Below are 10,986 nucleotides of genomic sequence, written 5' to 3'. Positions count from 1 at the left end.
ATATATTATTTGGAAAGGCAACAACATACAATACCCTCGTTGTGGAATAGAATACGTATATACAATACAACAGTTGTCTGTGAGAAAAACTTACCTGAACACAAGAAACAACAAAGAACAAATCAACAAGGGGGGGGGGTAGAGATACTGAAAAAATGTAAGTAAGGCTAGAGAAGATCAAATTACCATTTAGAGCATTCAAATCACCACAAAGGAGAGATTGATCCAAACAGTAGTTTCCTAGATATGTTTCTACACGTCGGTCTGGCAGGTTTTCTGGGTCTCAGCTTTTCAGAGAGGAAAAACACAGTTTCAAATCATTTCTACACCACACAAAGGAAGGCTGACAACCTCTCCTACTGCAGGGAATATATGTGATATTTACCACGAAGAATTATCCTCCTGACTAAATCTGACACGGATGACTCTATATGATCCATATAGAAGGTGAGAGTAGGCTTGTTATCAATATTATCAATCTATGGTTAATATGACTGTCTATGTTAATATGTTGAAAAGAAAACTACAACCTGTCCCCACTATCTGCTTTATATTTATATTAGTAAAAAAATACTTACATTCATGCGCCACGAATAATCTCACATTGCATATAGGGCATTAATAATTTTCATAAACTACAAACATGATCAAAATATATATCTGTCTTCTCTTCAAACTGCATTTTTCCATCCGTATTGTTTTTTCACTGCAATCCATTTCCTTGGCACACATGAACCCGATTATCTAAATAAAACATGAAGAGCCTTTCATAGCCTAATATACTATAACATCAGTTCATGTTTTTGACATCTTTCTTTAAAAAAATATGCACTCTTGCCTAATGTATAGTCTGTTCTCCTAGTTATTGAGCTGTGTTGACTGAATATTTGTAAATCAATCTCTAAATAAAAGAATATAAACTAAATAAAATAAAGAAGCAGGCTCTCCTATGTTGTAGTGTTGGAGTATATTTATAGTGTGTTTTAGTATATCCTTTATATCGTGTAATCTTTAGATATTCTATAGGTAGGCCTTTATATCTTATATTTTTTCTTGTATTGTGTATTAAGTTAATTTAGTTTATTAGTATATTTTTTTCTATTGCTGTTGCAGGGTCACCATGTCTCCTGCAGGGTGCATCACATACAAAAGGATGGGAAGATGTTGCGCAGTATAATGAATCCGTTTAGTATATGGTTATTGGGAGGAGAATTCTAAGAGTAGGTTGGAGAAAGTTTTTTTTCTGATGTGATATTAAGAGTCTTATTAACTTATTCTAACTACGGTAATTCTGTTTAAAACAGTTCTTTTACTCAATGCATTCCCTCTTGCTTTAAATGGGATTTGAATAGTGTCAAGTCACCTAGAGTTTGATATTATAAAACCGGAAATTGAACGACACCCTGTTTTCATAATAAAATGTGTACTTTGCTAATAACAAAACACTCATTTGCCCACCATTTATGTGATCTTTTCAAGTTGACATTTTGGGTATAGTCTTGTATTAAACATATTTATTCATTCTGTTTACAGTTTTATGGTATTTGTATGAACTTAACTTGAGCCTTTTTTATAATTTACTCATTATTGGTGTAAAGTAGCATACACTCCACTCCACTACACTTATATAGAATATAATGTTGTACTGTTACTCGCCTTCCTTTATCTTACAGCTGTTAACATTAAGGTTTAATAGGTCTACAGGCTATGCAAAAATAATGATATAAATTATGATACATCATTAAAGATTAAACTACCCCACAGAACATTATAAAAAAAAGTCCTACAGGACTCCTTCATGTCAAATGATACATTTTTAACTGATTGGGGACCATGTTAAAATGCCACTTACATATGAATCTATCAATAATAATAATAGAGTTTCATCTTAATATAACACTGACGGAACCATTCCACATGAGTAGTCTACATGTTGTTACTAAGAGGCTGTAAGCTACTTTGTTTTACAATTGTATTTTATTTTTATTTGCATTTTAATACATTATAAAACGGCCGGGGTTACAGAGCACACAAAAAAATTAAGTAAAAAGATAATAATCAAAAAGGTTGTGGGTGTACAAAATGATAACATTCAAGAAAAAAAAATATGCAGGCGATCAGAGATGCATGCGTATGCTCACCTTCGTGACCTTTATTTTGAAATTAATTACCGGAAGTATCATTCTCATTTCGTCTGACTTGATGGTGGTTGGGTTTTGGAGGAGAGCGAATCGTCTCATCGGGTCATCGAAGGAAAAGTGAGCCGCCGGCGAAAGCACCTGAACCTGCGTGTCTTAATTAGACTGAAGCGTGTTTGAACACTAGTCGTTGTCCATGATACAGCTTCAAATATATTGAAAGCAGGCCTACTGTTAATATGTAGATAAAAACATGACTTGTTTAACCCGTTGGATAACTGTATTTCTTTCTGAACGGGAGCGCAGCTCGCTTGCGCGGCGTGGCTAAACTTCGTGCACTTAGCTTGTTTCAACTTTGTGGAAATATGTGACTGCGACGAATGAGCCTGGAACATGGAGCAGTCGGCTACTCTCGACATAGAGACGCTGAAGGTAAGCTAACAATGGTGGGAAGAAGTGCGGTCGACATTATCGGTGGAATAATGGGGAATAGTTTGACAGGGGGCATCACATTATGCAGCAGGGAAGTGAGTTTTAAAGTGAGTTTTATTAACCTTGCTTACGGGGCAGGGGGCTAACTGGCTGTAACTAGCTAGTCATGCATTATTTATCTAGACACTGTTTTATTCAGCAGTCTAAACGCAAGTTTCTCAGTAATGCTGTCTGCAACAGGTGCTTCAATTCCCAGCTAATTAAAAGTGAATGTAATTTGTCTGTAGTGTTGCAGTGGTCGCATCTCTCTCAGTCGGAGCGACGTGATGATTACACTCACCTGCCCGGAGTTCTCTTACAGAGACCACCGGATCTCTTTCTTGCACTGTACCACATATTGCAGTCTCTTTTCTTTTTTGAGAATCCCAGCAATGTGACAGCCTATAATTATTCCGCCTGCATGGTTTCTCGTTATGATGCCAATCTAGCATAGAGGGAAGCAGTAACCTCTGGTACAGTATGTGTTGTCTCCGTGCTGCAGTGCAATAAAGCAGCTCGGTGTCAGAAACCCACACAGCAGAGCTACTGTTTGGATCCAGTGACACACATTCAAACACACACACACACACACACACACTCAAATACACAGCTCTGGGTTTTAGTGGCTAAGTCATGCTTATCAGTCCAGAAGTCACTCATGCTCACCCTGGCTCTAGGCATTCCCACTTAGTGACTGTCTGCAAGTTTGTCTTTCAGCTAATTTGTCACGTTTCTGCTTATTCTTTTAAAATTAGGGCTCGAGCACCAAAAGCAGTGAAGGCTTTATTGGAACTAAAGAAATGATTATTCTTTCTTTCTTTTTCCCGTCAAATGAATTGCCTTTTTGAGGGGCTTGAAATATAAAAAAAACTCACCAAATTTTGCATCAAGTCTGGTGAAAATGTACATATTTTAAGGGTTCTGGGAATAGGTGCACAAAAATGGCTTGCTAGTGCCCCCTACAAAATGAAAAATAAAAAAGACCCTGCAGTAGGACAGGCAGGCAGGACGGACATAAAACCCCATTGGAGCCATACCCTAAACCCAACAGGGAGTCCTCCATTTTGAATTAAATGTTCAAAATGAGTGTGATTTTGGCCATTTCCACATGTCACACTTTAACAATCTCTTAGAGATTTCTTCAATTTCAAATTTTGTCTGTGTCATCTAAACACTTTAAAGATGGAAAGTTATTTCAAAAAATAACTTTTTTTTCCATTCGTGACGATTTTCAGTGTCTGAGTGACGCTCAAATGCACGATTGCAAGGACTTTCGTCCGCCAGTGACCCCGACGCGAGTAGATTAGCGAGGACCCGTCCAATGCTGCGTGCAGCTTTAATTACATTTTTTTATTTGAAGGGAGATTTTAAAGGATCCATTATCTTCTCTCATTACAACAGAGGCTTTATTTAGAATGCTTTGTGGCATTACTTTTGTTGCTAAAGCGCTGTTTGGACACAGTGGTCTCGAGCGAGAGAGTGATGGTGTTAACGTGGAATGCTATCACACTTTTCTTCCTCCCCTCATTGGACTAACTTTGTGGATACCGCCATTCCTTTGTTTTCCCTAAGCCACAATGCGCCACTTGTTCAAAAAGTACCTTTTCTTTTTCTACACTTAGCCCTAAACAGTTGTCACCGCTGACTCCGCGGCGGGGCTCCTAACACCGGGGATATGTTGCCACACTTTTTGAAACCGATGTCACGGACTAGTGCTGAAAACCCCTCCACTGTGGCTGGTATACAAGGCAAAGTCACCCACCACTGTGAAAAGTACCGGCCTTTGGCTGGTGCTAATTTTCCACCCTGGATATCCAAGTACGGCTAGTGTGTGTGCTGTGGAGAAGTGTTTAACATCAGCCGTTTGTCGTCTTCTCCCCATGCCAGAGCCATCATCCACACTGAGTGAGGAACGGACAGAGCTGCAAACATTTACAGACTTAACAGAACCAGCACCACCACGGTCAGAGGTGACAACAGTGTTTGAACACTTTTGTGTTGCATATTGTTCATGAAAAGTGTTCTCAAAAGCAGAGCTGCATATAACAGCAAAAGGAAATCCTCTCTGCAAACTCCACTTCAAAGCGTCCGTGGTGTTCAGTCTTGCTGGCTGCGTGCTCGGATTGAACAGCTGCGACCGTTCCTTGTGCCGGACCTGTAGGAGATCTTTGATCCATGCCGCTCTTATCCTTACAGTAGGTTTACCTCTGTTGCTTTTAGCTGAAGCAAGTGTTCTGCCATCCATAAAGGGCAAGAACACTGCAGAAGATGAAGCCATTGATGAGCTCCACTGCTATTGTAACTCCACCAGAGATGATGGAGCCACAAAAATTGGATTTCACATCCAAGTGGAGCGTCTTGCCTGATTGTCTCTCTATAATGTGAAATGGTTACATCGATGCATCGAGTTGCACATTTGAGAAGTATAATGGGTTTTCTCTGTTGCAGGGGTGTATTCAGGCTTCTTTCTCTTTGATTGGGCTTTCTGTCCAACTAAAAAGCCCAGAGAACCGAAATGAAAAGATGCTTTGGTACTGTATGACTGACTTTCACCATGATTGTATCCATCTCTTTTCCCTGTTGCTGCCTCAGCGACTGTGCAGTGAACATACACAGGATAGATGAATACAAGCTTTACAGTCATTAGTGCATCTCAAATGTTTTCCTACTTCCAGCTGAGGCAGCCCTGTGGGGCTCCTGTGGCATTGCTGAATGAGAATGCATGTCGATCTGCTGATTAACACTATCAAGCATTAATAACGTCTCATTTTCTTTCAATAGGGGCTTCTCGGCTGCATTTTGCTGCCTCTGCAGCACGTCACTGTTTGATCAAAACAGCATGGAGACTATCACCCTGGACGCTAATTGGTTAAGATGAGGCGTGCTGGCAGTGGGTACGGGACGGCTGGGTGATTGCTGGCTTCGCCTGGATCCAGCTGGAACGTCTGTAGTCAAAGCTCTGAGCACTAACCCCCCCCCCCCCCCCCCCCCCCCCCCCCCCCCCCCCCCCCCCCCCCCCCCCCCCTGTTAAAAAGAAAGTGACACTGTCAGACCTCAGCACAAATTTACAGGGGATAGATGAAGCAGCATATACAAAGATTAATATGGAAGTGAACACAAAGGCTTCTCCAGCGCAGCGAATGTTTTGCACAAGTAGCGGTTTTTATAGCTTATTAGTAGCCTACCTCAGAGAAGCAAGTTACTGCGTAGGTGTTAAGTTTCTGTTTGTAGAAACTACATGTAATCAGGGCTGGAGGTGGTAAACCGTCCGAGTAGATTATAGACCCATCTGTCTGTGATGACCCCTAACCACCCTTTTTGGAGGCACTCAGAGTAAATGTTGGACTGGAAACAAATTCTCATCTTGGTTGTCTGAGTGGAGAGAAAAGCGGTCTTTAGACTTTTAGTGGTTGGAATTTTGAGCGTTCAATTATTCTTTGTCCTAGACTTCTTACTTTGCACGCCTATGGTTGTTAATGGTATCGTTTATATTATTCAAGCTTAGTTTACTACACTATAACTCTAAATCACAAGTGTTGGAAGAAAATAACTAAGTACTTTAACAAGTAGATTAGCATATTTTAAGGAGCAGAACGCCTTTTGAACAGCTAAATTCCTTCTTGGAAAGTCCAAAATTATACAGAATGTTACAAGATATAAGACCGTGTTTTAATACAGTTCAGTTGAAGAACACTTTCTCCTCTCCGCCACTATCCTACCCACCTGATCCACAACTCTTTGGTTTGTCTTGTGACTCCTTCCTCGTATTGGCTTATTTCTGTATTTGTTTGTCCAAATTAGTAAGAGCCTGACCATGTAAGGATTTTGAATTGGGCTTGGCCTGACTATAATCACTGTTAATTAATAATTTCCCCAGCCTCCTGAGTCATCGCTGTTTGAAAATATGTGTAATGTATACGTCTAACTCACCATTTTCAAAGAAAATCCCACTGAAAGTCCACGAGCCTGCGCAAGAGGTTAGAGACGTGTGAATTGACACACAATTGCAGCCTTTGTCCCCTTTTTTTTTTTTTTTTTTTTGGGGGGGGGGGGTTTATACCCACAAGCAGCTGAAGAATCATTAAAATTACCTGAAGTTCTGTAAAAAAAAGTCATTTAAATAAAGCTGGTGAAAGTGTTTCCATCCAACGGCTTTAAAGCCAATAAGAACCTGTGCGTAATGCTGTCATATGCTGCTTTGCGATCAAAGATATTTTAATGTGTTTCCATTCATTTTTGCACTGAATTGCACAACATTCAAGCAAACATTTGCAAACAAAGCTTTGCTTCACAAAATGGATCGCGCTGTCTACCAACATGTGATCAATATTAAGTTGTAGTAGTGCTTATGTGCCAGCTGATAGCAACATATCAAGCTACAATAACAAAACAATAACAACACATTGCTTTGATCATTGCATTTTATTTTCCCTCCGGCAACACTGAGACAACACAGTGTCTTTTTTTTTAAGACATGTCTCGCTGTTTGAGCGCCTTCCATTTACTCCAGAGGACGTCCCACGGCTTGTCTTAACTTTTGTCGTCCATTTCCTTCAAGTTCCTGATAATTCAGAAAGTCCCTCGTCTCCTCGTTCATCCGCTTTGTCTTTGACACCCACCATGTGTGCAGACAGAGGAAATACTAGGCGGAAATTAACTACAACTTTTTCTTCATTTTGTGGCAGGTTACAACCATAAAATGACCTAAAACTTAATCACAATTCATTGTTTATTCGGCAAATAACATTTCCATCACCGTTTATCGCAGAAGCCGTATATCGGTCAAGATAAAAATCTGATGAGAACGAACGTATTACCTTTGAGTTGCTTTTCATGAAATTCTATTGAATTTTACTGTTTCCATAAGGCATTTTCCATTCAGTATCACTTAATTTGGATAACAATGTCTGGATGGAAACATAGCTGGTGAAGGTTGAACGTCTAGTTTGAGATGTCATTGGTTGTAATAACTACATCACTCTAATTATATGGGATTCTGACAGTTGATTACAAATAGTTATTTCAGTGTATTAAGACTGGCTGACCAAGACAGTTGCGTCTTAGTTGCCAGCTGGAAGTGTCCATCTGTCCCTGCAGTGACATTTAACTGACGACTGCCCCTATTTTCTATTATCGGGACTGTTTCTGTAGATGCCACAGTAAAAGGGCAAACATTCATCACATAGTTTTGGAGTGGTCATACCCACAATGTTTATGCACATGTGCAGTCACACTGATGCCTAACAATTTGCTTTTGCATTTAAAGTGTTAATTGTCAGACCTGCTAAAGCTGACATGAACTGATAAATGGGATTCAACATAGTGTGGCATGCCTGCACAGCGAGCTTTTTAATCAATATATTTTTTTTTAAGTTGAATTTGTTTGTCACACCGCTGCAGTTGGACATCTTGATCAGTCCAGCGTGCTTGTGAAAGTCCGCTGTGACCGGCATACTGAAATGACAGCTCGACAAAACGCAGGCCACTATGCACTGCTTTATTTGCTCTGTGAATAACCGAGCATTAGGAGGCATGACTCAACCGCGGTAATATATGCATTACAAAAAAATCACAGGATCCACTAGTGTTGGGAACAGTGGGTTGCCATAGAAATTACAAGTGCTGAAGTTTCCCCTAGCAACAGTGGATTGGAATAGACTGACTCTGTCCAGCAGGGTCATGACTAGAGGCTAAAAGACATTTTAAACAGTTTTTTCTTGGTGTTTTAAGTTTATTTATTTTTTTTAGTGTCTGAGCCTTAGTTAAGTGTAGGGATGTCTCAAATTGGGGGGGGGGGGTATCTTTTCAATCTTCACTGGTGTCACGTTTTAACTCGATTACGATTGTCATGTGAACGATTCCATTCGATGTCACTATTACGCCTCATCACCTTCTTAAAATATATATTACTACACATGGTTTTCAGCCACAAATTCAGGCAGTCACATGTATTTGAATGCACCTTTTTATTGTATCTGCTCTTGAACAAGACGCTTCCTGAATGAAGTAGTCTTAACACAGCAGACAGCAGAAAAAAAACGCTGAAACAAAAAACAAGTGGAAAATCAACAAGCAACATCAGTGGGCAGTAATCGATTATGGTCTGTCACCGCAGCGATGCAGAATCGTCCGCATTGCGACGCGTGAATCTAGTTTTGAATATGATTTGTATTAACTCAAGTGTATGGTTGTACTGACTGTGCATGGTAAAGTTGTGGCCTTCTGTGACACTGCATTGAGTTTGTATTCAGCCTTTGTGTAAGCACCTATCATAATGCTCTCGTCCCTCAGCTGTATCGCTGGTTAAATTGGAATCATTGACATTTCTAGGCCAGTGACATGGGTCATTTGTATTTGCTGCAGAGTCGTAACATCCATTTGGGAGACATCTGCCACTGCTGGCAGAAGTGAACTAAGCTGTTTGTCCAAGGAAACAGTCTCTTAAAGACGAGCCAGTGGGACGGCTGTGGAAGAAGACTCTCATTACATGCCATGTTTCAAGTGCATTGTCCTGTTTTGTTGTTCAGAGGTTTAGAGATTGTCCAATCGATCAATGCCCCTCCCAATGAACAGTGTCAATTATGGGAAAGATTTGGAAACATGTTTCAGTGCGCACACAAACGCACACATTTAAACGACTTTGTTACATTTTAAATGAGTGCAATTTCTTATGAATAAGCCAGTAAACTGTTGAAAATTAGTAACTGTTTGTATAAAATATCTGAAAATCATAAGAATCTATTTCCCAGAATCCAAGACAATTATTCAAATAGCTTGTTCAACCAACAATGCAAACCCAAAGATATTCAGTTTTCCCATCAAATCATCCCACAGGTTGGTGCTAGAGTGTTTGACTATTCTGCCTGAAGAAATGAAAAGACAATCACGCATTCCTTTGTCAAAACAGATTAATAGACTTATCGGTTCACCTTTAGGTGGATCTACGCAAAGAACAGCTGCACGTAGTGTAATCATTGTTAATCAATCAACGACAATTAACTGGCATCTATCATGATCGTTTGAGTAATAGTCATGCAAACTGTAGTTACACTGGTCCAATTGAATACGGCCACGCATCATACAGATGTCTTTTTAACATTTATTTCAACATTTCCATCCTCAAGACACCGTGAAAACTATAAAGATAATAAACACATAAAACACAAGAAGTCAAAATACTTTCAGTGATTTTACAATCTCTTACACACGTTTCTTTAAGTAGACGGGCCCCACAATGTTATCAGTGTTAGCGTCACAACAGTGCAGAAAGTGCATTCAATACAAAGAAATTACAACAAATATTCACAAATGTAACAAAGCTGAAATACAAAAGCACCATTACCGTGTGCGCCTCTTGGACCGTGCAAATCTTAGTTTAAGCCCGTACATTTTTCTCTGCAGCCACGTTGGCTCTCGCTGAATACCTTCTTCCCACAATGCAACAGGTGTGGCCTTCACTTAACTCTGGTCATTTGACCTTTGATTTCAACATAAGAAATAGCATTTGCAATAAAGAACAAAATGTAAACATATTAACGTAAAACATTTTGGTACAATTTTAAATCAAATGTCCCTTTTTAAACTTATTTATTATACATTTTTAAGGTTTTAAATTACTGTATAATTCACACATGAATGGAATTATCAAACAATTATGGACTAACATGGAAATCTCAATAGAACTGTCCCTCAGACCGTTACACTCCCATCAAATTACTATGATTTATGACACATTTATGGAAACATTTGAATAAATCTAGTAATTTTCAGAAATAAAACAACTGGCATTTTATACCTCACAGGTCAACACTGCCATTTTAACTCTCCTTACTTGTACTGTAAATTCTTAGAGCTTAGTTCCATTACAACACATTTGAGATGTTTTCTACAAGTACAACTAACTTGTGAATAGGTCTTTCAAGAACGGATGAACTAGTAAGTCTTTGACCCTCTTTCCTGAGCTTTCTGTTTCCCATTTGTACTGTTACCTTTCGCACCAACCCATCTTCATCTTTACAAACATCTAGTACCCTGCCAATTCTCCATTCATTACGGGGCACCTCGTCTTCTTTGACGATGACTCTGTCTCCCACCTTCACATTACGCCTTGCTGAGTGCCAGCGTTGTCTGAGGATAATGTTTGTTAGATACTCTTTCCTCCATCTACTCCAGAATTGTTCTGTCAGGTTCTGTACCCTGCGCCACCTTTTCTTGGCATACACATCTTCTGCCACAAATTTGCCTGGAGGAGGAAGCGGGACAGAGCTTTTCATGGTCAGCAAATGGTTTGGAGTAAGTAGTTCTACACTTTTGGGATCATTAATGCTGTCAGTAGTGAGTGGTCGACTGTTTACTATTGACATTGCTTCATAGAAAA

At 39.6% G+C, this 10,986-nt stretch overlaps 1 protein-coding gene across 2 annotated transcripts in view; it reads left to right on the top strand.

The window, feature by feature from the left end:
• Positions 1-2,184: 2,184 nt before the first annotated feature.
• The window catches only part of LOC117962203 (zeta-sarcoglycan-like), a 43,354-nt gene continuing 34,552 nt past the window's right edge, over positions 2,185-10,986 (top strand). Inside the window, exon 1 of one of the 2 annotated variants that reach the window (XM_034901360.1) lies at positions 2,185-2,570. In XM_034901360.1, coding sequence (XP_034757251.1) covers positions 2,532-2,570 — 39 coding nt within the window. In that variant the 5' untranslated portion in view covers positions 2,185-2,531. The remainder of the gene's footprint in view (positions 2,571-10,986) is intronic. The other variant, XM_034901359.1, reaches the window with a different exon arrangement.

Source organism: Etheostoma cragini, chromosome 19 (genome assembly GCF_013103735.1).
Source record: "Etheostoma cragini isolate CJK2018 chromosome 19, CSU_Ecrag_1.0, whole genome shotgun sequence".
Taxonomy (NCBI): Eukaryota; Metazoa; Chordata; class Actinopteri; order Perciformes; family Percidae; genus Etheostoma; species Etheostoma cragini.
This window is presented reverse-complemented; position numbering and strand designations above follow the sequence as displayed.